Source organism: Wyeomyia smithii, chromosome 2 (genome assembly GCF_029784165.1).
Source record: "Wyeomyia smithii strain HCP4-BCI-WySm-NY-G18 chromosome 2, ASM2978416v1, whole genome shotgun sequence".
Taxonomy (NCBI): domain Eukaryota; kingdom Metazoa; phylum Arthropoda; class Insecta; order Diptera; family Culicidae; genus Wyeomyia; species Wyeomyia smithii.
In genome coordinates this window covers 251,648,997-251,666,476 of record NC_073695.1, presented here as the reverse complement: position 1 = coordinate 251,666,476, position 17,480 = coordinate 251,648,997, and the positions used below count along the sequence as shown (strand labels likewise).

The 17,480-nt window shown below is 41.8% G+C and overlaps 1 protein-coding gene across 3 annotated transcripts in view; it reads right to left on the bottom strand.

Moving 5' to 3' along the window:
- LOC129723412 (neuroligin-4, X-linked-like) overlaps positions 1–17,480 on the bottom strand; it is a 591,759-nt gene that overhangs the window by 138,197 nt on the left and 436,082 nt on the right. The window contains exon 1 of one of the 3 annotated variants that reach the window (XM_055677614.1): positions 5,019–5,229. The exons of the other annotated variants lie outside the window; for them this stretch is intronic. Within the exon in view, the coding sequence (XP_055533589.1) occupies positions 5,019–5,214 (196 nt within the window). The 5' untranslated portion in view covers positions 5,215–5,229. Of the gene's footprint in view, positions 1–5,018; positions 5,230–17,480 lie in introns of those variants that run through there. 3 annotated transcript variants of the gene reach the window in all.

Genomic DNA, 17,480 nt, shown 5'->3' with positions numbered 1-17,480 from the left:
TTCTGCGACGTAAACAGAAGCAGGATTATCGAGCTTATGGGAGACGGTTAAATTGTTTTTGAAGATACCGAAGCCAGTGGACCCATCAAGAAGTGATCCGTCAGTGTAGTACATATTGTCGCAGTTGATGTTTCGATATTTATTGGAAAAAATTTTAGGGATCTGCTGCACGCGTAAATGATCCGGGATTCCACGAGTTTCTTCTATCATGGATGTATCGAAAAACACAGTAGAATCAGAAGTATTTAATAAGACGACACGATTTGGAATATTCGAAGAAGGGTTAATATTTTGGGACATGTGATTGAAATACAATGTCATAAAACGGGTTTGAGAATTAAGTTCGATTAACCTTTCAAAATTTTCAATCACAGGACGGTTCAAGACCTCACATTTGATAAGAATACGAGAAGACAGGCTCCAAAAGCGGTTTTTCAATGGTAGTACTCCAGCTAAGACCTCCAAACTCATCGTATGGGTCGATTGCATGCAACCCAAGGCGATACGCAAACAACGATATTGTATTCGCTCCAGTTTGATCAAATGTGTGTTTGCTGCGGAGCGGAAGCAGAAACACCCGTACTCAATAACAGACAGTATCGTTGTTTGGTAAAGCCTTATAAGGTCTCCTGGGTGGGCTCTCCACCATTGTCCGGTTATTGTACGAAGAAAATTCACTCTTTGTTGACATTTTTTCATCAGATACCTCACGTGACAACCCCAGGTGCCTTTAGAGTCGAACCAGACACCAAGATATTTGTGTACCAAAACCTGAGAAATCGTTTTACCCATTAATTATGTTTGAAGCTGAGCAGGTTCATGCTTCCTAGAAAAAACTACTATCTCAGTCTTCTCCGGAGAGAATTCGATACCTAGCTGTAAAGCCCAAGCAGACAAATTGTCCAAGGTATCTTGCAATGGTCCTTGCAAATCGGCAGCTTTGGCTCCTGTAACAGAGATTACACTGTCGTCTGCAAGTTGTCTTATCGTGCATGAATTTGCCAGACATTCGTCGATGTCATTTACATAAAAGTTGTAAAGAAGGGGGCTTAAACATGAGCCCTGGGGAAGACCCATGTAGCTAATGCGAAAAGTTGCCAAATCGCCGTGCGTAAAATGCATGTGCTTTTCGGACAGCAAATTGTGCAAAAAATTGTTCAAAATTGGAGAAAATCCTTGTCGGTGAAGTTTACCCGGAAGAATGTCAATAGAAACAGGATCAAAAGCCCCCTTAATGTCCAAGAACGCAGACACCATTTGTTCTTTGCGAGCATACGCCAGCTGAATATCTGTTGAAAGCAACGCAAGACAATCATTCGTCCCTTTGGCACGGCGGAAGCCAAATTGAGTATCTGATAGTAGACCATTTGATTCGACCCAGTGATCTAAACGACGGAGTATCATTTTTTCCATCAATTTCCGGATACAGGATAGCATTGCAATCGGCCTATAAGAGTTGTGATCAGAAGCTGGTTTCCCTGGTTTTTGGATGGCGATCACCTTCACTTGCCTCCAATCCTGCGGTACAATGTTTTGCTCCAGGAACTTATTGAACAAGTTCAACAAGCGCCTCTTGGCATTGCCGGGTAGATTCTTCAACAAGTTGAATTTGATTCTATCTAACCCAGGTGCGTTATTGTTACAGGACAGGAGGGCAACTGAAAATTCTGCCATCGTAAAAGGTGATTCTATCGCGTCGTGGCCCGGAGACGCATCACGAACAATATTTTCCTCAGGAACAGAATCCGGACATACTTTCCTGGCAAAATCAAATATCCACCGACTTGAAGACTCCTCGCTTTCGTTGACCGTTACGCGATTCCGCATTCTTCGGGCTGTGTTCCAAAGAGTGCTCATCGATGTCTCCCTCGACGTCTCGTTCACGAACCGACGCCAATATCCGCGTTTCTTTGCTTTAGCCAAACTTTTAAGCTTGGTATCAAGCTCCGAATACCGTAAATAGTCGCCAGGTATACCTCCCTTCTGGTAGGCCAAAAACGCGTCGGATCTTTGCGTGTAGACATCGGAGCACTCTAAGAGTGCTAAGACTTGGTCCCACCACGGAGTGGGAGGCCGTTCTTTGATCGTTACGCCGGGATATTTCTTCGTTTGGGCTTGCAACGCGGCGTCGAGAATCAAGCCCGCGAGGAGGTTGTATTCTTCAAGTGGTGGATGATGTTGAATCGAATCGACTGCTTTTGAAATCATTTCCTCGTATAACTTCCAATCGACATTCCGTGTGAGGTCATACGGAATGTCAACTGGTCGCATGCGAGTTGACCCGTTAGTAATTGAAATAAGAATAGGCAAATGGTCGCTACCGTGAGGATCGAGGATTACCTTCCATGTGCAATCCAACCGTAGCGACGTCGAACATAAGGATAGATCCAAAGCGCTTGGGCGAGCTGGAGGTTTCGGGATACGTGTCATTTCACCGTTGTTTAAAATAGTCATGTCGAAGTCATCGCAAAGGTTATAGATTAAAGAGGAGCGGTTATCATTGTAAGGGGAACCCCAAGCCACACCATGAGAGTTGAAGTCTCCCAAAATCAAACGTGGCGAGGAAAAAAGTTCTATTAAATCAAAGAGCAGCCGTTGCCCAACCTGTGCTCTGGGAGGAATATATATTGAGGCAATACAAAGCTCTTTACCTTGTATTGTCATTTGACATGCGACAACTTCGATGCCTGGAATCGAGGGGAGGTTAATACGATAGAAAGAATAGCACTTTTTAATCCCTAAAAGTACTCCTCCATATGGGGTGTCTCGATCAAGGCGAATAATATTAAAATCATGGAAGTTGAGATCAATATTTGAAGTAAGCCAAGTATCACAAAGGGAAAATGCATCGCATTTGTTTTTATTTATCAAAACTTTAAACGAATCAATTTTTGGTAAAATACTTATACAATTCCACTGTAAGACAGAGATAGAATCCTTCATATACGCAGTTGAATTAGGCATCGAAGGATACAATCGCTGCAAGGAGGGGCCATTGGGCAGTCAACTGCTTCAAAAATGATCTAACTGTTGAGAGGAATGCTGTAAGAAAAATTTTAATTGGATCGGGTACATTGAAATTTTCAAAAATCTAGTCCTCAATGTCAGAAAATTTCACTAATCCAGAGTTTGTTTCATCAACTGGATGTGCAAAAGGAACAACTGAGGTTTTAGATGTTCCTGGCAGTGCTGGGAACTCCTTCTGGGACTTTAAATTTGCAAGCCCAGGAGGAGTTTGCTTCGGTTTTTCCGCTGCACTGTTTGGTTTGTTCGTACTTTTCATTTCACTTTGGGAAATCTTAGGACCTTTTCGGGGAAGTTTAGGAGAAGAAGCATTTTTCCTCTTCCTAGACTCCCCAGGATTGGCATAAGATGTTCCCGCTGATGAATCGTCAGAATCGGTTTCATCAGAGGACAACAGATCAAAGGGGTTCGATGTTATGGTATAAGTGGTCACGGTCTTCTTCAGCATCTCAGCATAAGAACGCTTTGAACGTTCCTTAAGTGACCGCTTGATTTTATCTCTGCGCTGCATGTACACCGGGCATGTGGAGAGCTCATGCTGGTTTTCCCCACAGTGAATACATTTTTCAGCATTAACACTGCAAGAATCTTCCGCATGAGTCTCCCCACACTTGCTACATCGTGCCTTATTGCAGCAGTAGGCGGCTGTGTGGCCTAACTGCTTGCAATTGGTGCAATTCATAACACGGGGTACATACAATCGCACAGGCAGACGAACCCGGTCGATCGAGACGTGGCTTGGTAGCGCTGACCCGGCAAACGTAACTCGAAACGAGTCTGACGGGGTGTATACTGTTTTGCCACCGATGATCGATGCTGACCGCAATTGCTTGCAGTCGAGCACCTTTACATCGGAACAGGTTTTGTTCTTAAAGCACCCTTTGGCACTTTTCAGTATACACTCGACGGACAGACTCGAATCGGTTATGACATCGTCGATCTCCACGTCTCGTGCGGGTTTGTAAACGCGATACTCGCGTGTGAAGAGCTCAGAGCAAGCCTGTGCCAGATCACTGACCACGACACGGAGCTTGTTAGGTCGGACCTTGGAAATTTCGGTCACGGCCTTGTACCCCTTCGTCAGGTCTTTAGAAATTTGCAGTATGTTTAATCGCTTTGAATTCACTCCTGCCTTTGGACGAAAATAAACAGTATAGCTGCCCTGTTGAGATCCGTCCGGGTAAAGCCTGGGGCGAGGGGGGACTGGAGAATGAACAGGGGAGGGGGTAACAGAAGGGTCAGGGTCAGGGGGGTTCAGGGATGGTGGCACGGGAGGCGAGGGATCTATATCCATCGCGCCAAATGTAGCGCACTAGCGCACTAGCGCTGACAAGAACACGTACCTATTTACTTCTTCCTTCCAGCAGTGGTTGTCCGATCGTTCGAAGCTACACCCAAAGTAGCCAGCAGCACCAGTACAGCAGCACCAATACAGCCACCAGCAGTGAGCCGGGTGTGAGATCACTCAGCACAGCGACACGACTCGACTGTAAACTGATGGTCTTGAATTAGAGAGATCTATTCACTGTGCACAGATCAAAACTGCAGCTGGTATTTTGCACCAATACAGCCAAAGTTGCGAGCCGGGTACAGAACGTAGTGACACAACTCACAATCTAGTTGGCCTTTAGCGCGAATAATACACTCTTTTGTTTGTCTATTCGTACACACGGACCGGATTGTAATAGAACGACCACTTTGCACGTCCGTTTCTGTCGAGTGTTCGACGCGGAATGCTATGTCAATGTTATTTATTTGAAAAAATTTCAAGATAAAAAAATTTAAATTTTTTCAAGACGGTTTAGAGTTGTGGTTAGAGATTCCACATTTGCAAAGTTTTCTTTTATTCTAAGAAATTTTAACCAAACCGTTTGATTTGCGTGAAATTCCTCTAAAAAATTTTCGACTTTAATATGACTAGACAAGCAGATATTAAATTAAGAAAAAACCCTAAGTCGGAAACGGACATGAAACAAAAAATATTTTCCACTCACAAGCGGTCCATGTTGACTTTTCGGTTACCCTCGTGTATAAAGCTCCATCAGGTCCGAGAATCAAAAGGTGGAACCGCAGTAAATCAAAAAGAATTATAGGGAACTCTACAGTGCTACTTCGAATGAAGTATGTTTTCCAATGGTAATCACCGATCGACACACATCTATATGGATTGGGCAATGAAATGGGTTCCATTCCATGCTGAACCGCTCCCGATATTAGGGACAACGGATATCCCATTTCTGTAAGCCCTTCGGTAATCCAGACTGGCTGGGAGGAGGAATCGCCCGAATATTGTTTCGTGATAGCCGGGGCTTTTTGATTTATTAAAGCCAATGCAGGGGAAAACAACCGCAACGTGGATTATTTCCTTGACGGTTTGTCTTTGTTAGCTCGCCCGGTGTCCACTTGTCCCTTTGTTCCTTTGTTGGTCATTGTCGGATGTGTGACGTGAAATCCGAAATCGCCCAGCGATAATAACCTTGATGTTAGCTGGTTTCATTGGCAATAACATCGGCATCAATCATTACGTTGGTTGTTTTTTTGCTCAGTAAGTAAAACAAGATGACGAATACAAAAGCGGAAAAAAACTTAATTGAAGTTCAAAACAGAAAACAGTTTGAACAAGTTTTAAAACCGTTCCAAGAATGATCGAATAGCATTCTCATTGTATACATTCAAACTGCGTTTGCCAGCCTATTTATCCATTCATGGCAGGCGCACACAGGCAGTTTCCGCTAGTTGGCTTTTCTGCGTCTCTGTTCTCCGCTACAGCAAGCAGCTAGCGAACATCGTCAGTTGTTGCGCTTACGGTGATTTCTCGCTAAACATGTGAAAAGGGCCCATGTGCCAAATGTAAACAAGCCACATGTTCACGTTTTTCAATGAATACAAGCTTAATCTACTCGTACAAATAAGATTGTTTGATTAAGAGTAAATTATTTTATCAATAAAGCTTATTGGTAAGAGCAGATTTCGCTTGTATTGATCAAAAAACGAGAAAATTTGGCTTGTTCACATATGGCACATGGGCCCTTTTCACATGTTTGGCGAGATTTTCGAAGCAAATATTTGCCGAGTCGATTTTCGTGTGATCGGATCGAGTTACCGAGAACGACAACGACGACAACGATGACGATGATGTCAATGCCGGATCCAACGAAGGATAGATTAAACGACGCATTGAGAGACGCTGTTATTAAAGAAGGACGATCGGTCTGTCTGCCGGGGTGAAGAAAAGCACGGAATGAAGACTAGTAGAGTAGCAGACAGGACAGGAGGTATTCAAAAAATCGAAATCAACATCCAGCAGGTTAGACTGACAATGAAAAACAGCAGACTGACGTCGTCGAGGCGGCTTCATGGATTGCCCTCGGGGGCGTCGATTGGTCTAAACTGATTGGGTGTTTCAACTTGAGTGCGGTTAGGAATGGAGAAGCGTTCGATATTCGCCAGCTGACAAATGACGTTGCTTTTGTTAATGCCGGCAAACGATATTGTTGAATGTGTTTTGGGAATTGCGGTGCATGGTTATCTTTTAGCATTTTTGATCATTTTTGAAAAAACAAGTTTTTGCAGTTTTTTAAGTCCAAGCACTAAAATTTGTGTTTTTTGTATATAAGTATTATAATGTAAATTTTAAATATTCTTTATTAAACACACCGTGCGTTGTTATCTTGTTTTGAAATTTTCTAGGACAAGCCAATGAAACGGTTCGAGCACATGGCAGCGACATTCTAGAGATGGCATCACATTCACCAGCTCTTCCGAAATAACTAAACACTGCAGAAATATTTCTGTTAGATTCCCTTTGGCTAACAGTAGTATAAATAACTGTATCATCAACAACATAAGCAAGTGCATGTAGCGAAATCTACGACCGCAAACAACCCGGTGGGAATCTATAATTCCACCAGGACCTGACTGGCGAAATGAGTAGACTGTCCCGTCATCAATGTCCACAGTTTCTGCATTCACATTTCTCGGCCTAATGAAGGTGAACGGTATTCGAACGGAAGGTGCACGGAATTTATTGAATTTAATGAATGCCGCATACGCAATGGATGCTTTCGTATGCTTACCAGCGGAAGTGCCTCGGAAGCATCGAAGCGCCGAAGGTACAGGCTCCAAATTTAACGACGCGCAAACAGTCACAAATGGGATGCCATTTTCGCGAAGAATGATTATTGCCATTCGCCTGATGGGAGAGCGCCACCGTTTAGCAAACTCGTAGCATCGTAAAAGCTGCTCGGTACCGTCACGGGCACTAAATTACAAAATTTGCCATCGTTTGCCGAATTGCCCGGCAGCGCCTGCAAGGTGTGATTTTTACTTGATTCTAGTCGTAAAATAATCTCCCATATTTTGCGCCGCTCGGCTGTTCGGTACGATTAACGGTTCGAGAATTGCCAACGAGAGCGATTTAATTAATATGATAGCATTTTTCGTAATGAAAGATTCAGCAAATTAGGCATGAAGTTAAATTAGCAGTGTTCAGGCTTTGCTCTATGGTCTAAGGAGTCAGTAAAAATTCAAAAATAATCATAAATCCATCAAAATTAAATGATTAAATTGTACGTCAAAATAACAATAACAATTATAAACTAATCTGACATTGATATTCCCCAATAAGTTTATCGATTAATTACTGCTAAATTCGTTCCTGCAGTATGCCAAATAAGCGAAAAAAATAGAACCAGGGCAGCTGCCAAACCAATTAGGAAACGGGCAACATTCTTGCAAGACAGCATATTTAATCCGACGTGAAGCATCCCTCGGCTCGGATCCTTCGCCACCGCTTTTTCCCCATCGGATCGGCTGCCAGGCCAGGAGCGTTCTGTGGGTGTTTCGAATATATACTCGAGAATAATTTGATTAAACTTCTGTTTGCTCCCACGATACAAGGAAACGGCGAACCCAAAGACCGGCTCCATCAGCCGGATTTCCTCGCGGGCATGTTGAGCGAAAACGCAAACGAATTGCAACCAGCAACCCAACAATAATGATAAATAAACAACGGATCGGACGGATTCGATTCCGCAATCGAAAATGAAACTGGACGCCGGAAATCGAAACCCGTGCGCACAATGAAAGCAATAAAACAGTGGCTAATGTTTATTCGCCTGTTAGTATAGTGCGGAGCTCTAGGCTAAGATGCTCCTAGAACCGAACCGGCTCCTCACCGAGAGGGCACAAACTTTTCCCTCCGCACGTCCGAAAAGTGCTGGGACGAAAAATGATGAATGGTTATCTGTTTCGCAAACAGCCCGCAGCTAGACGAAACCTCGTTCCGAGTCGGAGGTAGAGGTTTTGAGGGGCGGCTTTCGTGGCCAGAAAGTGATTTCTTGTAACGATGCTGCTTCTGATTTACATCGGAAAGACCGGTTTTGGGTCAATGGAATTAATTTATTTTCTGTAAGCGTCGGGAGCAACTATACTCGAAACCCTGTTGGTTGAATGCAATCTGATTGGTGAAATAAAAAGTAAATAATTCGTTTCAGCTTGATCAGCATTGTGGGTCAAGCTGCTTATTGCATTGCTGAGTCGTCAATTATTAGCAGCAAAATTGGAATTGAACTGCGTTTGGTATTTGGATTTTTCACAAATGAAATATATTATTGAAAATTAACCAGAAGTGCAAAATATTACCAAATAAGTGTAAATATTGAATTACAATAATAAAATTTATTTGGTACTCGAGCGTTACCAAAACACGCTATATCATCATAAAAATCTAAGGTTTAATGATCTATACAATAAATAAACCAGACAGTTTTTTGAAAACAAATTCCCAACCCAATTACCGTCTAAATAAAAATCCCAATAACATTTTCAACACAACCTCAATTCCAATTATGATTCCGATCCCAATCGTAATCACACTGCAACCAAAAAGATGTCTTACGATGACCTACATCGTCTGGTAGATTGTGTGCATGTTATCGAAGGAGCTGCCAACGATTCTCAAAATCCTGTACACTCTCACAATTTGTAAGATATTCATCGATGAGCACATGAATTCTTCCCGGCGCCTACATATAATGATATTGATGCTAGAGCTTGCTAAAGCAATTAGAATCGGAAACAAATGAATTGGCTCTATGTAGAAGTTAGTTTGACTTATGACGGTATTTTGTTGTACTCAGCCATCGGATGAAATCGTGAACTTTCTTCGGAACTAGCGCCATAATTTTCTGGTGATGTCCTTTGGGATGAAATTCATCTTGTTGTCACGGTACCACTGAATACCTCCCGACTGTGGTTGCCGCTTTACGAATCCGGCCAAAACTTACCAGGACGTCTATGTGCTTCAATAAACGGTGAAACTCGCTGTTCGAGGCTTTCTTACTCATATACCATTGAGTTCATCGTATTGTTCGTAGAAAAAAAACTTTGGTTTTCCTTCCACGGCTGCAATTTTTTTTGCCAGATCATTAGTTTCCGTGCAAATTTAGCGGCGAAAACAAACGTGAACTTGGCGAGGACATCGCCCCGTGCATTTCGTTCCGAGAAGCAGTTCAAAATCCATCTTCACGTATGTTTTGTCGTCGATAACCAAGCATTCTTTATACTTCGTCAGAACCTTCTCGAACAACTTTCGAGCGCGTGTTTTAGCCGGCCATCAAAAGGGAGAATTCTGAATGGCTGAGAAGGATCACGCCCAGGAAGCCAAATACGTTGGCTCTCTAGCCTTTACCAACCGCCTTAATTGTAGTGGTACTAGCGACCACGATCAGTCTCAACAGACCAGCAAAAAGTTTATCGATGACAATGAACTGAAAACGCTCAAAATACAGGTTTTTTTACGATATACTCAAAGACGTGCCCATGTTTAAAGAACTGCAAGATCCGAAAAAAATGATGAAAATAAATAAGGAAGACAAATATCTCCGCGATTGAATATTCCTTAAATCCTCCGTAGTTCTACTTGCAGCATATGAATTATTCGATTATTCGAATTCGAATTCGAATTCGAATTCATCCTAAAAAAGCCAAGTTTTCTGGATATTGAGTGTCTTGCCAAAGTAATTTAATGTGCGTAAAACTAATCGAATTTCCTTTTGTTGTATATTGAGTGATTTATATTATACCAAGTTTCATGGGAAACTGAGAGCATGGGGTATTGAATTGTTGACTGGGTAACAGGTGATTTAAAACAATAATATATACAACACCAGTACGGGGAACGAAAAGTTGATCTATATAAGCTGGTTCTATTCAGGTTTCGCTGGTGTAAATTTGGTATAAACTTGTTCCAAAAATAGAAGAAGACCTGAGAGTGAAAAATAGTTTTCTTCTTTCGTCTGCCACAGATTCTTCAAATTTCACGTTTCTAGATGAAATTTTCAGCACTGAGAGGTAAATAGAGTCCAAACAAATAACTGTCAAAACATTTCAAATCTGAGCCATAGGAGCACAGCTCTACCACTCACAAGATTTTTGGTGAGTGAGATATTGGATGATACCAATATCCAATTTAATTTCCAATCACCGCCCAATCACAATCTCAATTCTGAAGCGCCGTTCAGTAATTACATAAGCAAACAGGGGGTGGGGATTAAGGGGGTGTGTGCGATTTGCTTACATTATATTACAAGGGCGGAGGGGAGTAAATTGATTAAGAAAAACATTGTTTATGCCACTGTTCAAATAACCATGTTCATGAAAGTGTGGACGGTGAAATTCGTAAGGGGAAAATTACGGAAGGACGCGTGCTTCAGGAAGACGAAACTGGAGCATGAGACGTGGAGTGGATTAATGCAAAAGAATTTGAAAATCTAGTTATTCAATCGAGGAAAACCAGGGAAAAGTGGTCAGGTTTTGAGCGCTTATATATCAGTCATTTCTTTTTAGAATATCGAGATTTTGGCATCAACCGATCAGAAATTTTGTTACGGTTAAATCTATGTAACAAAAACAACCTATTGTTTGAGACACACTTTTGAAAAATTAGTAAATAACATCGGATTGTCTAAATCATACCGAGCAACCAATCACTACCTCTCTTCCCAAGCATAACCGATCTGACTTTGTAAACGATTTGTTGTTGCTGTTGTTGTTTTACTTTCTATGCCATTCCCTATTCTTTTAAACTCCTCCCTCTTTTCAAATAACTGACGAAACTTCGATAAAAAGAGTACCATTCGAACTTTTCCCCTTATCATTTTTATTCCAAAACTGTACCGGTATCGTGCGTTGACTGGCAAAGCGGCCAGTTCTTTCTGAAAGAGCAGAAAGTTGGTGGTGACAAATATTGGTCGCTTACAAAAGTGCACACCATCGAAATGAATTTCTCATTCGTGCGATGGCTGGCAAAGCGGACGGTTCTTTCTGAAGCAGCAAAAAGCTGGAGGTGGCGAATATTGGTCACTTCAAAAAGCGCATGGCATCGAATTAAATTTCTTATAAGAGCGGGGGCCTAGTGTGGTTGGTAACGTCTCCGCCAACCACGCTCGACGCCTGGGTTCGAATCCCACTGCCGACATAGGTGTCGATGGTTGTGAGGTGGCCTGATCCACTCACAACCAACTCAACTGGTCTAGATTCAATCCTAGCCGACACCGGGAGATTTTCTGAGGCGAAACATCTCTGGGATCACGCCTTCCATCGCATGAGGAAGTAAAGCCGTTGGCGCCGGTCCGTTAATAAACGGGTCGTGAGTTAGGGTCCTGGGTGTGGAGTCGCCTCCCTGGGCGTCGGTGATTGGCCACAACAGTGGCGGAACTAGACCGACGGAAAATAAGCGAGAATAAAAAAAAAAAAAAATTCTTATACGTTCGTATGTATGGTTCGCTATAGCATTCGTGAGGGTAGCTATAGTGGGTGTTAATCGAAGATTTAGTATTTTCTCGTTTATTCATTGAAACTTCATTAAAAATAATTGAACGCCCAAACAAAATCGGTTGAACAAGTCGACTGTACAGCAGTGATTTAAACTTCTTCAGCCAATTCATCAAGACAAAAATACTGCCGATGAATGACCAACACTTATTTGCTAAAAATTTCATTTAGATCAAAACAGGTTTTTTAAATACCGTAAATAATAAAGTTTTCTCAATGAGCATACCTTTTATTTTTGTTTTTGTTTTTTTGTGCGCAGTTTTGTTTTGGTTTCTCGCACACAGAGAAAAAAACTTCTCTTAATCGTGGAAAATAACAAATCATTTATAAATTCCCTAAATCATAATTAAAGAAGTGATATATGTTTTAGTCACTCGCCAATACCTTGATAACAACTACGCAAAAAGCGGGTTCTTGCTTTTTTAAGTTATTCAAATAAACGTAATTTCTTAAAATACGTAAAGTTATATGCATGGCTGGAGCCAACCTATCATGAGTTTGATCGGTTTAATCTCAATTAATTTCCAATCTTAAAAATGCCGTTTGAATCGTTCTGGTCTTCAATTTCAGATAGTCTCGTTGAGGTTGCTTTTTGCTAAGATAGGGAAATTGTACCCAATTCGCTAAATCAAATGATTGTCTTGGGGGTACAGCTACAAAGAAAAGTTTTTCTGAAGTGAGAACGCTTTCATAACAGATCCATTCTTTCAATATATATTATTATTTATAACGCTTTAACGTCCCCGCTTCCAAGTCCAAGTCCAAGTCCAAGTCCAAGTCCAAGTCCAAGTCCAAGTCCAAGTCCAAGTCCAAGTCCAAGTCCAAGTCCAAGTCCAAGTCCAAGTCCAAGTCCAAGTCCAAGTCCAAGTCCAAGTCCAAGTCCAAGTCCAAGTCCAAGTCCAAGTCCAAGTCCAAGTCCAAGTCCAAGTCCAAGTCCAAGTCCAAGTCCAAGTCCAAGTCCAAGTCCAAGTCCAAGTCCAAGTCCAAGTCCAAGTCCAAGTCCAAGTCCAAGTCCAAGTCCAAGTCCAAGTCCAAGTCCAAGTCCAAGTCCAAGTCCAAGTCCAAGTCCAAGTCCAAGTCCAAGTCCAAGTCCAAGTCCAAGTCCAAGTCCAAGTCCAAGTCCAAGTCCAAGTCCAAGTCCAAGTCCAAGTCCAAGTCCAAGTCCAAGTCCAAGTCCAAGTCCAAGTCCAAGTCCAAGTCCAAGTCCAAGTCCAAGTCCAAGTCCAAGTCCAAGTCCAAGTCCAAGTCCAAGTCCAAGTCCAAGTCCAAGTCCAAGTCCAAGTCCAAGTCCAAGTCCAAGTCCAAGTCCAAGTCCAAGTCCAAGTCCAAGTCCAAGTCCAAGTCCAAGTCCAAGTCCAAGTCCAAGTCCAAGTCCAAGTCCAAGTCCAAGTCCAAGTCCAAGTCCAAGTCCAAGTCCAAGTCCAAATCCAATTCCAAGTCCAAGTCCAAGTCCAAGTCCAAGTCCAAGTCCAAGTCCAAGTCCAAGTCCAAGTCCAAGTCCAAGTCCAAGTCCAAGTCCAGTTCCAAGTCTGTGTTCAAGTTCAAATTTGCGTTTAAAAGAAGTCAAATTTTAGTTAGCCAATAATGATTAACATACAGTAATGAAAAATAATCGTATTGCAAAGAAATAATGCTTCAATATCGGTCTTATAATTGTTTTCTTTTAGCTAAAAACTAAAACAATCTTAATTTATACGAATGCAAATGTCTGCCTATCTGTCTGTCACCTATAGACTCGAAAACTAATAAACAGATTACCGAGAACACTTTTAAATTTAGGTTTTCGTGCACGGGGAGTGTCACAAACATAATAGTTTTGCTTTATCGCATAAGCTTGGGCAAGGAGGAGATTCAATTTTTACCCTGTAAATTGCATAATCGTACGAATGAGTACAACTTTACTGTGTTATTTCAAAGTTCAACCTTGATTGATTTTAAAACCGCTGAACGATTTTGAGTTTTATCGATTTCACATCAGTGTGACAAAGAGGAAGGCAAATTTGTTGTTTGTAAACTTCTCGTCCACCAGATCGGTTTCATCGTCAGTACCGTTCGGATCGTTTTTGTGCTGATCCGCGTTTTAAGCGCTGTTTCCATTGCCTTGAGCCGGGTTCGGGCCATGTCCGGGTTCTCTACGGGATGTTTGAACCGTGCCTGCACCGTGCTCTGGTTGAGAAGTATTTCGAAATATGTCACTGCAACATACATGCATCTACCTGAGGGCCTTCCGTGCACTCTCCGGGCAACATAAAATATCGTCGGCAGCGATATTTTTTCTCTCGCACGGCGGCAGCTCGGTGCTGTCCCGGTCTCGGTACGGCGCTTCGGTGTGAATGCTTTCGTAAGAACGCATGCAATCAATCTCAAACAAGCACGGAAAACACACGGCACAGACACGGCCCGGGCCCGGACCGGTCCCGACATAGGGTTTGCAATATTCCCGACAATAGATTTCCCGGGAAACGGGAATAAAAAATCTCATTTCCCGGGAATTCCCGGGAACCGGGAAAGGAAAAAATCCTTAGCAAAAATGAGATTTCAAATAATGTTTATTAATAAAAAGTTTCAAACAATCGTTTACAATTTAATCATCAATTGAAGAACAAAATTTATTCAAGTTCACTCCAGAAATTCATGAACAATCGTTTATCAATCGCCTCAGTTCCGCTGACAATTTCTCGTTAAGCCCAAATAATGTAGTTCCCTTCTGTAAAACTTTGCTTAAGATCGCTGCATCACCGCTGGTGTCTGATTTCTAAAATACTTCTAAATCACCGATTCCAGCTCTTGCTACATTTCATTAGAAACTGAAGAGTCCAATACTTTTAGTTTGTTGAAGATAAAGCTGAGTGTTTGGCAGCCAGATTTTAGAGCATTTGAATGCCTTCGTAATTAATGTAAAATCGCGGCCACGACCCAAGTTACACTGACTGAGTTTTATTGATTTATTAATTTCTGGTCGCATTGATTTACGGGTTTCAATTTTTTTTATCAATTTACAGGTTTTAAAATTTTCTGTCAATAATCAAAGAAAAAATCAAGCAACTATCCGCTTAGTAGTAAACTCACTAGCAAAAAAAGACATGAGACGAAGAAAATGTTTCCTAATTTATCATTTACTGAATAAGACAGCATATATTTTTGACAAATAGATTAAGCAAATAATTTGATATTACACGGCAAGCATATCGTCGTTTGAAGCAAATATTTGCTTCGTATAATGCACACTATGAAGCTGCTCTACACTTCTACGACATAAGTTTCGTGTTTTGATACGATATTTAGTTTTATTGCAATATTGTAAGGAAAATTTTCCGAGGAGTTCGGGAATCCCGGGATCCCGGGAATCAATATTCCTATTCCCGGGATCCGGGAATCCCGGGAAAAGGCAATTCCCGGGAAATCGTTCCCGGGATTGCAAACCCTACACGGAAACAATAGGAATAGCGCTTTAACAGTAGAGTTTATCGGACTCTGTGGTTAAAGCGCAGAAAGAGTGCACCACCACCGATACTTTGTTATTCGCATACTGACGACGATGTCAACGCGTCATAGGCCTGAAACAAGCTGAACGCCAATGCGAACGATCACGCGAGATTTTTGCCCTAGGTTAATGAACAGCCGTAAGCAGAGCTTTTTTTTTTATTTGTTTATTTGATCGGCTACTAGCACATCCCAAGGCTATCGGGCAACGTAAGCAGAGCTGTTCATTCACCTACAGCAAGAATCTCGCCCGAGCACTCGCGTTGGCATTCAGCATGTTTCAGGCATTAGGCTGGCTTTATATGTAATCAAAATCGCTAGAGGTGATTTTTTTCCGTCGCGATTGTGCTGCGGACACCCACCAGAAGCAAAGCAGAAGTATACGACGGATCTGCCTATCGATCCACTGGACAAAGATAAATGTAAATCTTTCCTCACTTTTATCGTTCCACTGTGATAGTGTGCTATCGCATAAACCAATGGAGGTTGAGGTTGAGGCCAAGCAAATTACGGGTTTTGGTTAGCGATCTTTATGCCTTTTACGAGAGAGTACTATGTTTATGTACCCTCGCGTGCAGGGCCGGATTGAGGAGGAGCCACATTTTTCGGGTTGAATGCTGATTATTTAATTAATAAGTTATCTGCCAAAAAACTCGTAAGAAAAAATTCTAACTAATTTTTGGTAACTTTTCAATAACAAATAAATGTTTTTTACTCGTACGATGAAAAAACGGTTTTATTTTATTTTGGGGCCTCCACTTAAAACTCCACAATTGGCTCTGCTTGCGAGGCGTAGAGACGACGGCGTTGTGACCGATCCGAGTTTGTCCGACAAGTGTCTCTTGGAGGATGCTGTTTCAAGAACAGCAGCCTTCCTGAGGAAGAATACTAGACTGCGAGCAATTGCAGTCAGTATCACTCGCAATGAATAAGAAAACCAACACCCCGTCATACTCGTATCGAATCACATTTGCAGGATCTGCGTTGTTCACCTATGTCTTGATCCATCAGGTTCGGATGCCTCTGCGGTTGCATGAACCTCGAGTAATAAACTGCATTCACTGAAAGCAGCGAGGCCACACAGCCGCCTACTGTTGAATAAAGCACGGTGCAGTGAGTGCAGGGAGAATCATGCTGATGAATCCTGAAATAAAAATACTGAAAAGTGTATATTCTGCTGGGAGATTTAGCATGATCTGTTAACATGCTCGATGTACATACAGCGCAAGTATGAGTTAATGCGGTCTCTGAAGGAGCGTTCCAAGAGATCTTACTATGACATTCTGAAGAAGACTACGACCAGTTCTACCTTTTTATAAAATTCTTTAGATTTCCTGTCATCTGACGAAATCGACTCTGACAATCCTCCAGCGGAAACATCTTGTGCCAATCTCGGTGAGTCTAGAATAAGGAAGAATCTTGCCTTTCCCGAACTTTCCCGGAAAGGTTCAAGAATTTCCCTAAAAGGGAATGGATGGTACAACCAAGCTAAAAAGTACTGTTAAAAACCAAAGCAAACTCCTCTTGGGCATGTAGATTTAAAATCCCAGAAGGAATTTCCGGATTTTCCAGGAACATCCAAAACCCCAGTTGTTCCTCTTCAACACCCAGCTGGTTAAACAAATCTTGGATTTGTGAAATTTTCTGACATTTTGGACTGGATTTTTATAACTTTCAATGTACCTGATCCAATTCAAAACTTTCTAACAGCATTCCTCCCAATAGTTAGATCATTTTTAAAGCAGTTGACTGCTCAGTGGTCTTAGCTTACAGCGACAGTATGCCTCATCTGCTGAGATGTAGGACTCTATCTCTGTCGTACAGAGGAATTGCAAAAGTATTATTCCGAAAAATGATTCTTTCAAAGTTTTGATTAATAAATATAAATGCGAAGCATTTTCGCTCTGTCCACTGTTGATCTCAACTACCATCATTTTAATATTATTTGCCTTGATCGAGACACCCCTTATAAAGAAGTGCTTCCAGGGATTAAGAAATGCTATTCTTTCTATCGTATTAACCTCCCCTCGATTCCAGCCATCGAACTTGTCGCATTTCAAATGACAATACAAAATAAGAAACTATGTATTGCCTTAATATACAGGGTGTTCAATAAGTTCGAATACACTTTAAATATG